At 41.3% G+C, this 19,001-nt stretch overlaps 1 protein-coding gene across 9 annotated transcripts in view; it reads right to left on the bottom strand.

Annotated features, from left to right (window-relative positions):
- Positions 1 to 2,900: 2,900 nt before the first annotated feature.
- MYBL1 (MYB proto-oncogene like 1) overlaps positions 2,901 to 19,001 on the bottom strand; it is a 37,040-nt gene continuing 20,939 nt past the window's right edge. For 3 of the 9 annotated variants that reach the window (XM_044294283.1, XM_044294285.1, XM_044294291.1), the window contains 8 exons: positions 17,240 to 17,473; positions 15,680 to 16,030; positions 12,801 to 12,946; positions 11,341 to 11,452; positions 10,606 to 10,722; positions 10,419 to 10,523; positions 7,322 to 7,498; positions 2,901 to 3,524 (listed from right to left, as the gene is read on the bottom strand). In XM_044294283.1, the coding sequence (XP_044150218.1) occupies positions 3,393 to 3,524; positions 7,322 to 7,498; positions 10,419 to 10,523; positions 10,606 to 10,722; positions 11,341 to 11,452; positions 12,801 to 12,946; positions 15,680 to 16,030; positions 17,240 to 17,473 (1,374 nt within the window). In that variant the 3' untranslated portion in view covers positions 2,901 to 3,392. The remainder of the gene's footprint in view (positions 3,525 to 7,321; positions 7,499 to 10,418; positions 10,524 to 10,605; positions 10,723 to 11,340; positions 11,453 to 12,800; positions 12,947 to 15,679; positions 16,031 to 17,239; positions 17,474 to 19,001) is intronic. The other 6 variants (XM_044294284.1, XM_044294286.1, XM_044294292.1 and 3 more) reach the window with 4 other exon arrangements.

Below are 19,001 nucleotides of genomic sequence, written 5' to 3'. Positions count from 1 at the left end.
AAAAAACCAATGAAGCCTGATGGACCCCATGGACTATAATGGGGGTCCACTGGGTTTCTCTTACAGTGTGTCATCTCGCCGGACAAAATAGCGTTGCATGCAGCAATATTTGGTCCTGCTTTTTTGGTCTGCAAAGGAGGCTCCTAAGGGAACCTCTGCTGAAGATGTGAACCTAAGCTAAACAATGTTCTTATTTAGTTTTTTTTTTACTTTTTGCATGCTGAGCTATTTGGTCGAACTAAAAAATAAATAATTGAAAACCCCAAAAAACTGTTCTTTCTACATTACAATTTTAACTGACTGTATGGACAGCTGCCATGCATGTGTATTGGAGAATGTGCAATATACTTACATTTTACATAAGCCAACTTGAATTTTAGGTTTAGTGTTCCTTTACCAAGAATAAGTAAGGATAAATGTCACAAAGGAGATTCCCAAATGCTAACCAGGAAACCAAATAGGCTTCTATAAACCTACATACACAGTAATAACAAACATCTCTACTTGTAAGCGTCAAATAAATTAAAAGATCCCAGGAACAACATTTCCTTAGTTCCTATGCTCTGTACATTACATTCAAACGTAGTATTATCCTCTCCTTGAGAATAAAAATACTGATATATTCTAATTAGAAAAATTCTGCATTTTGCCTAGACCTGCATGAAGTACCTTAGTATATAAATAGATAACACTGTAGCTCATTCATGTGTTATTATGCAGCATTCCAAATCCTACTAGTGCAACTTCCTGTTCACTCAAGCATCTACAGTATAAACCGACATCTGGGAAGCTGTTAAGTATAAATGCGAACACTGCACATGCCTAATATAAAAATGTGCATATAAAAACTGCAGAACACAAAGTTCTTAAAGCATAGAAAACAACTAAAAGAGAAGGTTAGAAAATGTATAAGCCATAAACGAGCTGGCATTAGTTCTCCCTGCACTCCACATTTAGTCTGTAATGTATTTTGCATTTATACAATAAAGCTTACAGATTTATCTACAAATAGTTCACCTCTACATAGTACTACAGTCTACTGCCAGCATAAAAAGAAGTTCTGCTCACAAGACAAAAAAAGAATTATGCAAAAGTAAAGAGTATTCCCACCACAGTGTCTTCTAACACGTCATTCATGGGTGCCCCCTGTGCTGGTTTCCAGGGAGGGCACACCAACAAGCCACTCTGATTGGGCCGATGTATTTAGCGATATGGCGAGTACAGTGAAAATAAACTTTTGATCTGGTGAACGAAAGCTTAGCTACAGCTCACTTATATCATGAGGTAACTTCAGTAGAAGGCACCAAACTATTTAGCAGTCTTGGACTTGGTCTTGGAGAAAGATGTCACAGATGTGCAACCACTCTTACACTTCTGCAACTCCCACTGATGTCTTCACTGAAAACAAGCAGTAGGACCTTTTTTTTTTTTAGGGCAGGGTTCCTAGCTCATGGACAAAAAGTAATGTGGCTTTCTGACAAGTGTTAGAACAGACAATGGTGGAAACATCTCTTTAAAGGGCATCTGTCAGCAGATTTGTACCTATGAAGCTGGCTGACCTGTTACATGTGCACTTGGCAGCTGAAGGCATCTGTGTTGGTCCCATGTTCATATGTGTCCGCATTGCTGAGAAATAATGTCTTAATATATGAAAATGAGCCTCTAGGAGCAATGAGAGCATTGCCATTACTCTTAGGCCCCTTTCACACGGGCGAGTATTCCGCGCGGATGCGATGCGCGAGTTGAACGCATTGCACCTGCACTGAATCCCGACCCATTTATTTCTATGGGGCTGTGCACACGAGCGGTGATTTTCACGCATCACTTGTGCGTTGCATGAAAATCGCAGCATGCTCTATTTTGTGCGTTTTTCACGTAACGCAGGCCCCATAGAAATGAATGGGGTTGCATGAAAATCGCAAGCATCCGCAAGCAAGTGCGGATGTGGTGCGATTTTCACGCATGGTTACTAGGTGATGATCGGGATGGAGACCCGATCATTATTATTTTCCCTTATAACATGGTTATAAGGGAAAATAATAGCATTCTGAATACAGAATGTATAGTAAAATAGGGCTGGAGGGGTAAAAAATAATAATAATAATAATTTAACTCACCTTATTCCACTTGATCGTGCAGCCGGCATCTCTTCTGTTTTCTTTCTTTGCTTTGTGCAGGAACAGGACCTGTGGTGACGTCACTCCGGTCATCACATGATCCATCACATGATCTTTTACCATGGTGATGGATCATGTGATGGACCATGTGATGACCGGAGTGACGTCACCACAGGTCCTGTTCCTGCACAAATCAAAGAAAGAAGCCAGAAGAGATGCCGGCTGTGCGATCAAGTGGATTGAGGTGAGTAAAAATAAAAAATATATATATTTAACCCCCTCCAGTGCTATTTTACTATGCATTCAGAATGCTATTATTTTCCCTTATAACCATGTTATAAGGGAAAATAATACAATCTACAGAACACCGACCCCAAGCCCGAACTTCTGTGAAGAAGTTCGGGTTTGGGTACCAAACATGCTGATTTTTCTCACGCGCGTGCAAAACGCATTATAATGTTTTGCACTCGCGCTGAAAAATCGTGCATGTTCCCGCAACGCACCTTTTTCCCGCAACGCCCGTCTAAAAGAGGCCTTAAAGTCTCAGCTCTCTCTGCAACTGCTGCACCCCCCCCCCCCCCCACTTCTCTTAAAGTCTGTGTGAGACTTAAAGGAGAAGTCAGTGCCAGGCATGATCATGTTTAAACTGCCTGTCCCTGTCAATCAAAGTTGAGAGGGGGCAGCATTTGCAGAGAGAGCTGAGACTCTAAGAGTAATAGTAACACCCCTGTTGCTCCTAGAGACTCGTTTGCATATATTAAAACAAAATTTTTCTCAGCAATGCAAGCACATATGAACATGGGACCAACAGGTGCCTTCAGCTGTCAAGCACACATGGAACATGTTATCCAGTTTCATAAGTACAAATCTGCTAACACAATAAAAACTAAAACATAGTCAACAATACCACTCAACCAACAAGAACAGAAAGGATCAGATCCCAAGGTTGTTAGTTTTTGGTTTTTAACGCAGTTAGTAGAGTGTAGTTTATCCAGTCAAATTTTTATAAGTAAAGATCTGGAAAGTTGACTTCTTTTGCTTACTGGTTGATGTAGACCTGTTGACCAGGTTTATCTGTTTTACATATATTTTCAGGTTTGTGGTAGGCTTACATCTAGCTTTAATATAAAATGCTGCAACATTGTAGCCTTCATGCATAATACGGGCCTGCAAAACAAAGTACTGTCATATTAACAGTTTGGAAAAGTCCTATTTTAGTGCATGTATAGAAGGAAACTGGATTCACCAGTTAATATCCCAGTTACTATCCTACATTCATAAAACTAAAGGTCTGGATGTAGAGCTGGTGGGTGGCTTGTAGGTATCGAGATAACGCCTTGCTTGTTCTGTCATGATCAGCTGGTCTTCTGTCTTCCCAAATACAACTGCTTCCCATTCATAAAAGGACTGAAAACAGATACATAGTGATTTTAGTTATTTTCTTCAAACATCAAAAGTTTGGTGTGCATTGGTATTCAGCCCCCTGTAATCTGATACCCCTAAATAAAATCCAGTGTGACCAATTGCCTTCAGAAGTCACCTAGAGTCCACCTGTGTGTAATTTATTCACAAAATAACTACAGCTGTTCTGTGAAGGCTTCAGAGGTTTGTTTGAGAAGATCAATTATCAAACAGCATCATGAAAACCAAAGTAACACATCAGACAGGTCAGGGATAAAGTAATGGAGAAGTGTAAATCATGGTTAGGTTTAAAAATAACTACTAGGCCTCTTTCACACTAGTGTGGCGGATTGGGTCTGGATGCATTTAGGGTGCGTTCAGTGAAACTCACACCATTTTGCAAGCAAGTTCAGTTCGTTTTGTCTGCGATTGCACTCAGTTGTACAGTTTTTTTTCACGTGGGTGCAATGCGTTTTGATGCATTTGTAACGTGCGTGATAAAAAACTGAAGGTTTACAAACAACATCTCTTAGCAACCATCAGTGAAAAACGCATTGCATCCACAATCGCAGACAAAACAAACTGAACTTGCTTGCAAAATGGTGTGAGTTTCACTGAACGCACCCTAAACGCATCCAGACCCAATCCGTCACACTAGTGTGAAAGAGGCCTAGTAGTTTTTTTAAACCTAACCTTGATTTACACTTCTCCATCACTTTATCCCTGACCTGTCTGATGTGTTCCTTTGGTTTTGATGATGCTGTTTGATAATTGATGTTCTCTAACAAACCTCTGAAGCCTTCACAGAACAGCTGTAGTTATTTTGTGAATAAATTACACACAGGTAGACTCTAGGTGACTTCTGAAGGCAATTGGTCACACTGGATTTTATTTAGGAGTATCAGATTACAGGGGGCTGAATACCAATGCACACCAAACTTGTCAGATTTTTATTTATCAAAAATTATGAAAGCCATGTATCGTTTTCTTTTCACTTCACACATACTTGCTACTTTGTGTTGGTCTATCACATAAAATCCCAAAAAAATACATTTTAGTTTGTGGGTGTTAGGTAAAAAAAAAATGTGGAAAAGTTTAAGTAGTATAAATACTTTTTCAAGGTTCTGTATATGGCCTCATGCACATAATCGTATGTATCATATCCATTTTTAAAATCTGATAGCACAATGACTCATACAAGTCAATGACGCTATTCACACATCAGTTTTTTTTTTTCACAGATCCGTGTGCCAGATCAGAGAACCTCACCAAAGGTTCTATTCTTGTCCGTTTTTGCAGATGAAAAACGTCCTATCGATCGGAGTGAGAAAAAAATGGAATGCACATGGATTTTGCAAGGATCCATATGTTGCAGGCCAAAGATCAGACACGGCTGTGTGCGTGAGGCCTAACACATGGACTACGAAAAATACTGTAATAATAAAACCGAGCATGTTGAGGCCTCTTGGTCCCAGAGGACAGGAGTGATCACATTAAAGGGGTTGTCCCATTAAAAACATTCTAAATTTTTCAAACCAGCACCTGGATCTGAATACGTTCGTAATTGCATGTAATTCCAAATTTATTATAGACACCGAGTTATTCATTGAAATCTATTTGTATAGCGCCACCTATTTGTTCTTTTTCTAATTCCTCTGCCCTGCTCACTGAGACGGAAGCACATGCTCAGTGAGGGTGACACACATGCTCAATTCCATCCTTCATCTGCCCCCAGCTGCAGTAGAAAGGACACACCCCTGACAAAGTGCACGCCCCCTAAGCTGCCAGCTTGAAATAAATTTTGCAGAACAATTGAACAATGGGGAGATCTCTGCATCCATGTAAGGTACACGGCTGTTTCTAAGTATCTTAGAAAGAGATTGTCATGTACTATATGATTTCAGATTTTCTTTTTTCTGGTATAACCCCTTTAAGTATAATGACATAGAAAGACACCTAAAATGTACCTCTAGCTGTTTGGTTCATTTCCAGTGTCCAGAGACTAGAGGGTCAGTGGAAGTGATAAAAAAGGATTCCCTGGGATTTTGGAAAGCTGGCTAAAATAATACAGCGCATCTGCTTCCTAAAAGAAAACTGTCCCCAGTGGCTGCAGCTGAAGTTGGGGAGGGGAGGGTGGAGGAGGGGGTCATTGTGGCATTACAAGATACTTATTCATAGAGCAGCCTCTAGAGGTAAGCTGCATGTAAATAAGAGATTAGCACACGCATAACCAAGATCACCAGGAAGCTCACAGTTAATTGGGTTATCTAAAAAATATTAATAAAAAAATCAGACCAAACCCAAAATGACTTAAAATAAAACACGTTATACTCACCCCCTCAAGTGCCATTCTCTCTGAGGACAGTGACTGGCTGAAGTGGTCAAGTGCCATATTTCTGCATGTCACCGCCACTGTTTGCGGCAGGAGAAAGGCGCTGAGTAAAGTGGTTAGTATAACATATTTTGTATTTTAAGCCAATTTAGGCCTTGTCCAAGAGTTTTAATTACACTGGACAACCTGCCATATTTTTCACCCTATAGGACGCATCCCCCCCCCCCCCAAAGTGGGGAAAATTGTCAGTGTTCTTAATATTCAGGTGCCAGTGCGCCTCCCAGTTCACCCCTATGGGAGTTATGGGGAGAGGTAATGGAAAGGTGATGTGCGCAAACAATACCATTAAATGATGAGGCATTTTAAAGTAGTAAACAAGTGCAAACTAAATCTACACAAACAACATATGTGAAATGCAAGCTAAATTGGTGTGAAAGGGGTTGTCCAGGCTATAGATACTGATGACCTAAACTTAGGATAGGTAATCAATATCAGATAATGCCTCATTCACACATCAGTGTTTGGTCAGTGATTTTGAGCCAAAACCAGGTGCGGCTCTAAACACAGAACTGGTGCAGATCTTTCCCTTATACCTTATGTCTGTGGAGGCTCCAATCCTGGTTTTGGCCACAATCACTGATGGAAATCACTGACATGTGAATGAGTCTTAGGGCTCATGCACACAAACGTATTTTCTTTCCGCTTCTGTTCGGGTTTTTTTTGCGGCCCGTATGCGGAACCATTCACTTCAATGGGTCCGCAAAAACAATGGAAGCTACTCTGTGTGCATTCCGTTTCCGTATTTCCATTCCGCAAAAAAGTAGTGCATGTCGTATTATTGTCCGCAAATCACAATCCGAGGCACAGTTCAAGTCAATGGGTCCGCAAAAAATACGGAACACACACGAAACACATCCGTATGTCATCCGTATTTTTCAGATCCATACTGTAAAAATGCTATGCCCAGCCCATATTGCTCATGTGTCTGGTGATTAATCAGTTACTGTTTCCGTTTCCGATCCGCAAAAAAACGGATCTCATACAGAAACCATACAGGGATGTTTTGTGGAATAACGGAACGGAGGAGGACTGAAATCGAGGAGAAAAAAACCCCCCTCATATACGGAACAACGGATCCATGAAAAACGGACCGCAAAACAACAGTCGTGTGCATGAGCCCTTAAGGGAGGGTCTCACACTACCTTTGATTAGCTGTTCTCAGCATCCGTGAACGAGAGCTGAACTGCCGCAAGCACAACCAATACATGGTAAATGGAGCCGTCCGCTTCTGGCTCTATCCACTGCGTTATCAGTGGGGGTGCCGGGTGTTGGACCCCTACTGACCTAATACTGATAACCTATCCTAAGGATTGGTCATCAATATCGGGACACTGGATAAGTGATTTATGCAACATCTCATAACATTCAAGATTCATAAGTATCTCATAAGATTCATTAGAATTTATAATACCTGGTCAAATCTTTCCAATTTGATCTTTTTTAAGTCAGTGTTTGGCTTCTTTCTTGAAAGTACATTATGTCTAGGAGTTTCAGGACTATACTTGCATTTCCAGTCATCCCTTTGAGCCATTTGTGTTGTTATTGAAGATGAAGAAAGAGTATTTTCAGTTGTAAATCTATTTTCATTCTTGAAAGATAAAAAATAGTAATGAAATAACGTCAATTTAATTATAGCTTGCCACCTTCTATATGGATTACAAAGTTCCGTTTACACTGTCCAGCAATACTGTTGGGGTCCATTCACACGTCCGCATGAATGGGTCCGGATCCGTTCCACAAAGTTGCGGAACGGATCCAGACCCATTCATTTTCAATGGGGGCCGGAAAAGTGTGCTGTCCGCATCCGCATTTCCGGTCCGCGGCTCTGGAAAAAAATAAAACATGTCCTATTCTTGTCCACAGCTGTGGACAAGAATAGGCATTTCTATTGGGGTGCCGGCCCAGTGTTTTGCGGACCCTTAAAGGGGTGCTCCCATTGATAGGATATGCCATTATTGTTCGTTAGGTGTTAGTCCCATCTCTGGGACCCACTTCTATCTAAAAAACAAGGCCCCAAAGTGAATGGAGAGTGAGAGCACACTCTGCTATTTTCAGAGGTCCCATAGCAGTGAATGGAGAGATGGCTGTGCATACCTGGCTTGCTCTCCATTCGCTCTGGGGCACCATTCTTGATATAGGTGTAGGGTACCCACTCCTATAGGACCTTTATGGAACTTATATGCCATAAAGTTCCAAATGAGAATACTGCTTTAAAGGGAACCTGTCACCTGAATTTTGTGTAGAGAGCTGAGGACATGGGTTGCTAGATGGCCACTAGCACATCCGCAATACCCAGTCCCCATAGCTCTGTGTGCTTTTATTGCGTAAAAAAAAAAGATTTGATACATATGCAAATTAACATAAAAGAGTCATATCTTACTTGTGTGACCAGAGAAGAGACATATTTTCAAGCTCTGACTCATCTCGGGTTAATTTGCATATGGATCAAATCGTTTTTTATACACAATAAAAGCACACAGAGCTATGGGGACTGGGTATTGCGGATGTGCTAGTGGCCATCTAGCAACCCATGTCCTCAGCTCTATACCCAAAATCCTGGTGACAGGTTCCCTTTAAGGATTTATGTATTTTTCTAGACAATTCAGTCAAAAATCACAGCCAACATTTTCAGGGACAAACTGGAAAATCAAATTAAATCATACGATATGTAATGTATGCCTGATGCTCTGAACACATTAGCAGCATCTACTTTGAATGAATACTCACTATGGCAATAACCTGCACGGTCTATCTCCTCTTTTTGTAATACTGAAAGTGCTATGTGCTATGTGGTCCTACTGGCACCATGGTATGGAGCTGGAGGAGCTGAGCAGATTGATATATAGTTTTATGAGAAAAGATTCAGTAAAACTTGTAATTTATATATTTAATTTCCTGCTCATTCTGGGCTTTGAAGTCCAGGAGGCGGTCCTATCAGTGATTGACAGCTCTCTCTATATACACAGTCAGATGGAAGTCTGTCAATCACCGATAGGACCGGCTCCTGGACTTCAAGGCCCAGAATGAGCAGAGATTTCAATGAATGAAATACAGCTTATACTGAATATTTTCCCATAAATCTATATAATCAATCAGCTCAGCTCCTCCTGCTCTATAACCCCATGTTCAGTGTGACCGGTTCCCTTTAAAGGGAGCAGGTCATCTTGCAACCGTTTTTCACATGCCCTGTTAGAAGGGGAGGGGCCGGGGGTCGAATTTAACTCTGGTATCAGTGGCCATTAATTTAACATGTATATCTAGATGCATTTTTTGGGGTTTGTGGCCTTTCATATAAGGGGTTGTTGTGGAAATTTTATCTTAGGATGTGTGTGTGTTTTTATAGATTGTCATCTGTCTCCCTGTGTCAGCCAAAGAGCGTTCTAGCAGAGGGTACTTTGGCTGAATCGGGACCAGTGGTCATCCTTCCAGCCACATTGATTGCCCCTCCCTGTTCTTTGACATGACATCACTTCCTGTATGTCATATCCTTGTCTTGGGCCAGCCCCTTTTACACCTTTTGTTAGTAAATAAAAGACTCAGACTGAGCAGGGTGGGGAGGAGTTGCTCAGAATATCAATCAAGATGATAGCACCTGGATCTGTCTCTGACTGCGGCTAAGGGAATAGGGATTTACCTTTTTCCTTACACAAACTTTGATGTGAGCTGATTACAACTATTAATAATTCTACAACATGGTTAATAAGATTCCATTAAATATAAATTAAAGCAGGGCGTGCCAAGTCTGTGCACTGTGCCACCTTCATCTCTGCACAGTGTATCCTCCCTCAAGCTGAACAGTCACCATGGTGCTATCCATCACATGGCAAGCCATCAACACTCATTTAAAGGAACGCTTCTGTCAGAAAGTTTTTTTTTTTTTTAAATCAATATTCATAGAATTTGTTTTTAGAATTTTTGGCTGTTTTTTTTATTTATTTTTATTTCACTACTATCCCATTGAAAATTCTAATACAAACTATTATCCTTCTGTAGCAGTCAGCACAAAGCTGAAACTCCCATATAGATAGGTAATCCAGTTTACTGCTTCTGTGAGGGCAAGGTGCTATAGGCTAGTATAACAGTAGGTGTAGAATGGGGAGAACAGGAGAAGAGCTGTATTGTTCTTTTGATAGGACTAGGTAAAGATATCCACAGAAGAGCACTGCACTTATTGAGTCAATCATCCCCTTCCCCGGTCAAAGGCCGGTTTCATTTCTGTATTAAGCAGATCCCTTTAAGAAAGGTATTATATCCATGTTTCATCTGTTTCTAACTATATGTACCTTTCAAGCCAAATAACCATATCATATAAAAAAGTAAAGTAGAGTAATGAAGGCAACAAAGGGAAAAACGTTCACATTTAAAGAACGTATTCTGACTGGAGTCCGATTCAGGTCTGAGCACCGGGTGGACGGAGCTGACCCATAAAGTATGGAAAGATGTAATGTACGTTTTAGCAATCAGTTGATTTCAACCAGAATAGAGTTCCCAGAACGCTCAATACAAACCTGCAAGTCAGAAGTGTCATCAGCTAACAGCTGAGCACCCAACTCTTCTTTGTCCCAAGCATCGAGAATCAACGACTTTCGGACCTTTTTAACAGCAGAAACACGCTATAAATTAAAAGTGCAGGGTTTTAGCAATGTTTTTGCAGATGCTAAAGATGCCTCATTTAATAGAAAATGTCAACTTTACCTGTTTTTCTGTCTTGTAAATAGGTTCATCCTCTTCCTCTTTAAGGAATATATCCTTCCCAGTTTCTTGCTTTAGCACCTCACGTATATCTTCTTCAAGATAAGCAAGAGGCTGTGACTGAAATGATGGAAACTCCAGCTTACTTTGTATAGAATATTATCAGGGTACAGATAGATACAGATAGATATATGAAGCAAGCGACCTCTGTTCTTAAAAACATTACTGTCTTTACAAATGTGGCAAGTGAGTCAAAGCCCTTAGCTGGACGCCTGTACACTTGACACTATAAAGAGGTCGTAGTCAATATTGGGAGACTCCTAACAAAAACATAAGTTTCCCCCCAGCAATCAACTGTAATCATCAGGGAAATCTACCAGCAAGTGTTCAATTCCCCTACAGTACAGGAGAAATCCAGCATTACATGGTTCCCTTTGCATAATGGGCCATCTATGCAATGGAGAGAGCGAGAGAGCGAGAGAAAGAAAGAGAGAGAGAGAGAGAGAGAGAGAGAGAGAGAAAGAAAGAGATAGAGAGAGAGAGAGAGAGAGAGAGAAAGAAAGAGAGACTCCGTAGCCAAAGCCCAAATGAGGTATTGCCTAACAAATTATTTTGACAAGAAAGACAGACCACTCCTCCCACCCAAAAAAAAAGCCAAAATGTGCAGAAATGAAAACAGTCAGTCAATCTGTTAATAACTATATATTCCGACACATAAAACAAGATCTTGATACATACCACAACTTTCAATGGTCCATACTTTTTCTCCTGGGCAGCAAGAGCATTTTTAAATGGGGTTGGTGTTCTAGGTGTTCCTAGCAATGACCTCCTTATTGTGGGAGTGCGAAAGCTGTAGAAAACAAAATATATTCAATGTTAATAGATGGTACAAACACATATTGGAGGGGAAAACAACTTTTACATGTGATTTGACATTATTTGATTCACAAGAATTATTAAATGACTGCTATAGGAAAATAGAAGCATTGCACAACACCCACTAAAAGGCTACTTTTGGCCAATTATTTTAATAATTGCATTCTACTCATTTTAGGCTAAATTTTTTTTAAATTGGCCTTTATTAAACATTTTCAACAGTTTTTTCCTCTGCAGCTCTCGGTGCATATGCAGACTGTTGCTTTCTGATTCTCACTGAATGCGCCAGAGAACTGCTCTGACAGCTGGATGTACTAGTCCTATAGCCCTAGTCTCTGATCTCCCGACAGCTCATAAACAGTCATTTAAGCTAAACTGTTATAAAATAAGAATTAAGATATAATGAGTGTTTATTAGCTGTTAGGAAAGTACAGATAAGGGCTACAGATCGAGCCGTCAGGGCAGGTCTGACTGATTCACTGTCAACTAGGAAAATTATTTTTAGTCCAAAAGAAGTAGAATGCAATGATAAAAAAAAAATAAAAATGCCTCCAAAAAGGTGTCCATATGGCCAGCCAATAATTTAAATAACTAAATTGGTCAGTAGTTCTCCACAGCAGTTATCTAGAGAGAGTTCTATAAAGACTCGGGCAACCCTTGTAAATGACCTAAAATAACGAATGGGTACTCACCTGTTCTCCTCCCTGTTTCTTCGACTGCTGTGCTCCAGTCCTCTCACTGCTGATGTCATCTTCTTAGCTACAGCAGTCACATTTCATGTACAGGTCACCGCTGCAGCCAATCGCTGGTCTCAGCTGTGCACAGGACATCTCTTGCTGAGACCAGTGATCGGCTGCAGCAGTGACCTGTGTGCACAGAACAACACCGCTGCAGCCAGAAAAACAAGAGTGAGGATCGGAGGGAATCACAGGAAGTAGTAGAGGTGAAAACGAGCGAGTATACATTCATTTGTTATTTTAGTCAGTTTACAGGGGTTACCTAAGTTTTTTTATATAACTCGGACAAACCCTTTAAGCTACAGTTGAAGCTGGATTTGTCATTGACAACTTGACCACTGAGCAGCACTGGTATGAGCCAGCTGGCATTGATGAAAAAAATACTTCAACTGCCAATCACCGAGTTGACAGTTGTAGCATTTCATCATATGTTGTCGGCTAAGTGCCTTATGTCAGCACTGCTTGGCGGTCAAACCATCAAGTACAAATCAGGCTTCAACTTGTGGCCTAGAGGGGTATGTCTGGTATGGAGGCATTCAGGCAATTAATACTTTCTGATGATACATAAAATGTCCATCTACTTGCCCAATATTCTCTTTTTCCTTTTTAGGGGTTGTCTGTTTCCTCAGGGGAGTTGTAAGAATCTTCTGCCCACATATTGGAGTGGAAGTGTAGGCAGGATTTTCAAAACTGAAATGCTCTTGAACATTTCCAGAAGAAATGTTGAGAAACTAGAGAAAAATATAACAGTTAATTTCCTAAAATTAGATAATATGAAATAAAGACAAAGGCACTGTATATTCTTGATAATGTATATAGGCTGGATTTTCCTTCTTCTACCAGAATGTTTCCTCTGACATTAGTGGCATTACAACGGTGGAACCAAATGTGGTCAAACCAAACAGTTACCAGTAAGTATATAAGTACCAAATCCATTTTGTAGCTGTAGGCATGCCAATTTACTGGTCCTCTCGCATTTATTTAGAGTGTTTATATCATATTTAGCTGTGCCAGATAAGAAAGTGGTAGCATATGTATCAGTCAGTGACCCATAGGTAGGTAAACCATGGATAAATAAAAATAAAAAACCTTAAGTGGTCACTCTACTTTCACAAAGTTTCCATAAATCAATAGTACAGGCAAATACAAAAAACTTTTTAAAATATCTTGAGAGAAAAATGTTGTTACCCGCTTTCTAAACTAATTTTCTCTCTAGAATTTGTGATAGATTAGTCTTGCTTAACAAAACGGGTTGCCAGTCACTGAAAGACCAGATAACAACATCCCATAAAAATCTATGGATGGTGTAGGAGGAGGGAGGAAGTGTAGAGAATAGTAATCCAAAGTGAATTATTCACATCACTACTGTTCAGTTCTTCTCTATGATATCATCTAGGGCTCATGAGTGGTGCCCTTGCCGTGCACTGGGGACAGCAAATTGCATGGGCATCTTACCTGTGGCCTGTGCTGACAGATGCAGATCCATTCAACTTGAATGGGTCCGCAATCCATCTGCACCGCAAAAAAATAGAGCATGTTTCTTTGCGGTGCGGAGGCACGGACCGAGATGCCACAGAATTGCTCCGTAATGCTTCCATGGCCTTCCAGATTGCTTACCCATTCAAAATGGGCAGGAACCACAGTACGGGGGGCACGACCAGCACACATTTGTCTGCATGAGCCCACATGCTGCTTCTTAGTGCTACTGAATGATTGAGAGTCAGGAAACAGAATGTGATGTCTCCATGTGGAGCCTATGGGGAGAAGCTTGTCTCCACCCACCAGCTCAGAGACAACCAAGAATTAGACATGCAGCATGCAAAGGAGAAAACTTCTGAAAATAGCAGATAAAAGTCATATAATCCATAATCAGATATAGTGGGGAATTTATTATTCCCCCCCAACACCAATTTTCTGGTGTACAAAAGTGGCATACACTGTGTTTACAACTTGAATGCTACTTGCGCAAAAGTTTTTGTGCCATTTCTCCACCGACTTAGTCACTTTCCCAAAAAGGGGGCATGGCAAGGGCAGGGAGGGGTCCGGCATATTTATATTCTATTATCCCAGTTTTCTAGCGTAAAAGAAGACTGAAATCTATGCCATCTAGATTTCAGTTTAGCAGCACAGACGGCTAAAGCTGTACCTATTTTATGACGAATAAATAATAAATTAGGTGCAGCCTCTGGCAGAGGACGGAGATATCATTGACTGGCGGAAAACCCTTGTCTACGATAAATTCTCCCCATAGTGTTATCACTTTTGTACACACACGTGGCATTTTATTCTTAGAACTCAACTAAAGGTGTAGGCAAGGGCGTAGCTAAAAGTTCATGGGCCCTGGTGCAAGAGTTCAGCTTGGGCCCCCCTTCCCTCAGTGCTTTGTGGCCAGGGGCAGGGAAAAACATAGCCTTCGTGCTGCCTCAGGCAAAAATTGAAACGGCACCTCCCCAATGCCAAATTCTTGACCTAAACTCTTCCCTCCAGCCAGGGGTGTAACGGCTGAACCAGTATGTACTTTCTATAATACCGGTGTCTTCTTATGCGGCACAAGGGACTTTGGGCCCCTCAGGCTTCTGGGCCCTGTAGCGACTGCTACCTCTGCAACCTCTATAGCTACGCCCCTAGGTGTAGGTACACGTTAAAGGGAGAAAATCAAGTCACAGATATTGTTGGCATCTTATTTTGAGTTACTTCGACAATGACAATGGAAGGTACTCCGCACAGTAAAAATCTGTCTCCAATCTGTGAACCAACCTCTTAGATCTTTGCATAAGGCTACTTTCACATTAGCGTTTTCCCTTAGCGCTATTGAGATCCATCATATGATCTCAATAGCTGGGGAAAATGCTTCCGCTTTGTCCCCATTCATTGACAATGGAACAAAACGGAGTGCACCACAATGCATTCAGTTCCGGTTGGTTGCGCGCCCATCGCTGCAAGCAGCGTTTTTCTGTCCGCGATGTGGTGCGGAGCAAGACAGATCCGTCCTGACACACAATGTAAGTCAATGGAGACGGATCCGTTTTCTCTGACACAATAGAAAACGGATCCATCCAATGGTGTTCATGGCGAATCCGTCATGGCTATATAAGACATAATACAACCACCGGAACCGTTCATGACGGATGCATACGGTTGTATTATTGTAACGGAAGTGTTTTTGCAGATCCATGACGAATCCGCAAGAGACGCTAGTGTGAAAGTAGCCTAACAGTCCCATAAACCACTGCTTATTTGTTCAATTTATATACACAAATGGAATATGGTGTATACCACTTAATCCTTTAGCTTCTATTTCGGATTGTAAAGATTCATGAAATTTCGTTAATGTGGACCCTCTGCACACCTGAGGGTCTTCGGAGAGAACGTCTGCTTCATTATGCATTAAGAATGGCCAAAAGTCAGTAATACCAATACCAAAAGTCAGTAATGGCGCAAAATGGTAAAAGTACATAACTTACTTTACCAACCTGTGATGGAGAAAATGGAAGTGCTTTGACTGGAGTACTTTTAAGCACACCATTGCTAGAATCAAATATTTCGTGCCCTTTGAAGCCAGGAGAAGGCCTGATTCGTAGTTTTTTCTTCCTCAGTATAGCTGGAGGTGTGCTAAACTTAGACATAGTTGGGGAAATAAAAGCCACTTTATTTTCCACAGCAGAATCCATGTCAAGTAGCTCCAAACTGCAGCTTAATGAACAATCCTGTGAACTTTCTTGCTGAACTGGAATAAGCTTTACTGGGTTCATCTTGGCAGGAGTCACCTCGATGGAAGTGTCAAAACTTACAACATCACTCCACGTGGGATGGTCCTAGATAGAAAATAATTAAATAATCACATTTATCTGTATGGAAAAGCCACGTGAAATGCTAGATCCATAGTCACTACAGTTACATAACATGCTCAGTTGCACAGTAAAAGTGGGATATTGATCCAGAACTAGAAAAAGTGTCAATTTAACCGTCTTTCCATAGCTGGTTGCTGGCACACTGTGTCCGAGATCTGAATCAATAATCAATGAACACAAACTCAGTATATAGAAGCCGGATATATTAAAAGGTGTTTCCGGAATGCTTAGAGAGCATCTGTCAGCAGATTTGTACCTATGAAACCTCCCGACTTGTTGCATGTGCGCTCTGGCAGCTGAAAGCATCTGGGTTGGTTCCATGTTCATATGTGGCATCATTGCTGAGAAAAATTGTGTTTTAATATATGCAAATGAGCCTCTAGGAGCAACGGGGGCGTTGACGTTACTCCTAGAGGCTCAGTTCTCTCTACAACAGCCATGCCCTCTCCACTTTCATTGACAGGACCAGGCAGTGAAAACATCCTCACTCCTGGCCCTGTCCATCAAAGTGCAGAGGGTGCAGCAGCTGCAGAGAGAGCTGAGCCTCTAGGTGTAATGGCAACGCCCCCATTTATCCTAGAGACTCATTTGCATATAGTAAACCTTCACTTTTCTCAGCAATGTGGACACATATGAACATGGGACCAACACACATGTAACAGGTCAGCCAGTGTCATAGGTACAAATCTGCTGACAGATGCCCTTTAATATTTGATTGCTAGGATCCAGGTTTGCACAGCAGTGGTGAGGAGATACAGAAGAAGCCAAATACTCTCACTTAGCTGTTTCCATATCTTCCAGCACTCAGGGATACAGGTTCTCCTTGTGGAGATCCAACTGGTGTGGGGTGTCCAATAGACAATGCCCCTAGGAAATTTAATTAACTTTCCTCCAGCATAGCTAGCTGTAGGTAGCACAAGAGAGTTTTATTCCTTCTAGAAAAGAGCTCATTTGCATCCATATCACCTACATAGCATTATGGTGAGGCAGCAAGCTATTAAAACAGATTAAGATGTTGCATGTGTTACTTAATGGGGTTGTATGAAACTCCATTTATTAAACACCACCTGAGTCTGGGACTAGCATAGACCACACGCTGTCAACAACCATGAACACGACCAGTGTAGTTAACATGTCTGAATGAGAAAAATTCAGATGATCTGTCCTACTCACAACTTCAATGTGATCAAACGGTTCGCCAAATTCTGGCATGGATCCTAGAGAGGATATTACAGCGTTGGGTTCCACAGTCAATATATTACTTGGAGAGGTGATGTGACCTGTCATGTTCTCCGAGTCATCCACACTGTAAAATTCGCTGGTCTGCTCCTCTAAACTGGTTAAAGTATTGGACATGCTGTCATCCACAACAATTGTTTCAGACCAACTCGACAAGCTCCCAGTCTGCTGAGATAGAAATGGGGATGGATAAAACAGGGAACTGAGCTTAAAAAAACCTATATAATCATGAAGTTATGGATATTGTAACATTTGGAACAATTACACTAAAAGATTAAAATGTCATTGTTCCTGTTGATTAAAAGAGGCCGTGTCACACCAAGTGCAACGGATAAGATTTCCATCACTTTTCAACTCTAGAGAAGTGGCGGTGACCAGCAGGTACAACCTGGCACCGTTTGGTGCGTTTGCATTCATTTCTGGATACGGGACACTCTACTCTAAGTTCCAAATAATGTACTCTTGAGCACTATAACACTCATGCACACAAACGTATTTTCTTTCCGTGTCAGTTACGTTTTGTTTTTGCGGACCGTATGCGGAACCATTCTTTTGAATGGGTCCGCAAAAAAAAACCTGAAGTTACTCCGTGTGCATTCCAATTCTGTATGTCCGTTCCACATAAATATAGAACATGTCTTATTATTATCTGCATACGGACAAGGATAGGACTATTAGGGGCCAGCTGTTCCGTTACGCAAAATACGGAATGCATACGGGCATCATCCGTATTTGTTGTGGCCCGCAAAATACATACTCTCGTGTGCATGAGCCCTTGGGGTGCTGTACACATTCAATAGCTGTCGGTCAAACAACTGTCTCTCAAGACCCATACACATACAGTACATGCTCGGTTCACTGCGCATGTACCAGTTTTCAATTGGGAGAAAGGAGAGAGTTGCCACCAGACCACATTTCTTTGCTGACTTTATCTCTTAGGAGGGCAAATGGATCAGGTGTTGAAATCCAATGTGCTCGCTCAATCTCCTTCTACATTTTCTGTCGTCAGGAGGCCCCTATACATAATAGATTGCTGGCTGATCCCACCAAAAAGGGCAGGTTTGGCAAACAATAGCCTAACGTGTATGGGGGCCTTTAAGATTTCCCTACATGAAAAAAAACACTTTTTGACTAAAGTGTTGAGCACACAAAATGACATATGGAACATGAACACTGTCCTTTCACTACCCTATGAAAAAAAATCTAAACCTTAGAATATATGCTGATGTGCTTGCAGAACCTGAAGCAAAATTGTACACCTGGAATAACAGTTCTCCCAGTAACGTTTTTGAACCACGTTAAATTATTTTACACCGCAGGGCAAGCAAAAGGCGCCAGTATTTAGGAAGTGAACAGCAGACAACGCAACATACAGTAAGCAGATTTTCTACCTACCTAATTTTACAGTTTTATTGACTCTGGAAATATACGGTAATAGACAGGACGTTATCACATTACTACACATACTATAGACTAAAGCTGGCCATACGCACTATACTTTTGTTAGCCGAACCCACCAACACCCACCAGTGGAAACACTAATGTGTGTGGGGAGCTTCTGACTCTTCCCATGATGTCGAGGGGAAACAAGGAACGGGTGAAATACATTTTTTTGCCCGAACTTTTTTTTTTTTATCTGGGGAGATAAGCCCCCGACAGAAGTGTCTGGCAGCAGCTTTCTCTGCTCACCCTATAG

The sequence above is a fragment of the Bufo gargarizans genome, chromosome 5, assembly GCF_014858855.1.
Source record: "Bufo gargarizans isolate SCDJY-AF-19 chromosome 5, ASM1485885v1, whole genome shotgun sequence".
Taxonomy (NCBI): Eukaryota; Metazoa; Chordata; class Amphibia; order Anura; family Bufonidae; genus Bufo; species Bufo gargarizans.
The sequence above is the reverse complement of the archived record's forward strand: the minus strand, read 5'-3'. Positions and strand labels throughout refer to the sequence as shown.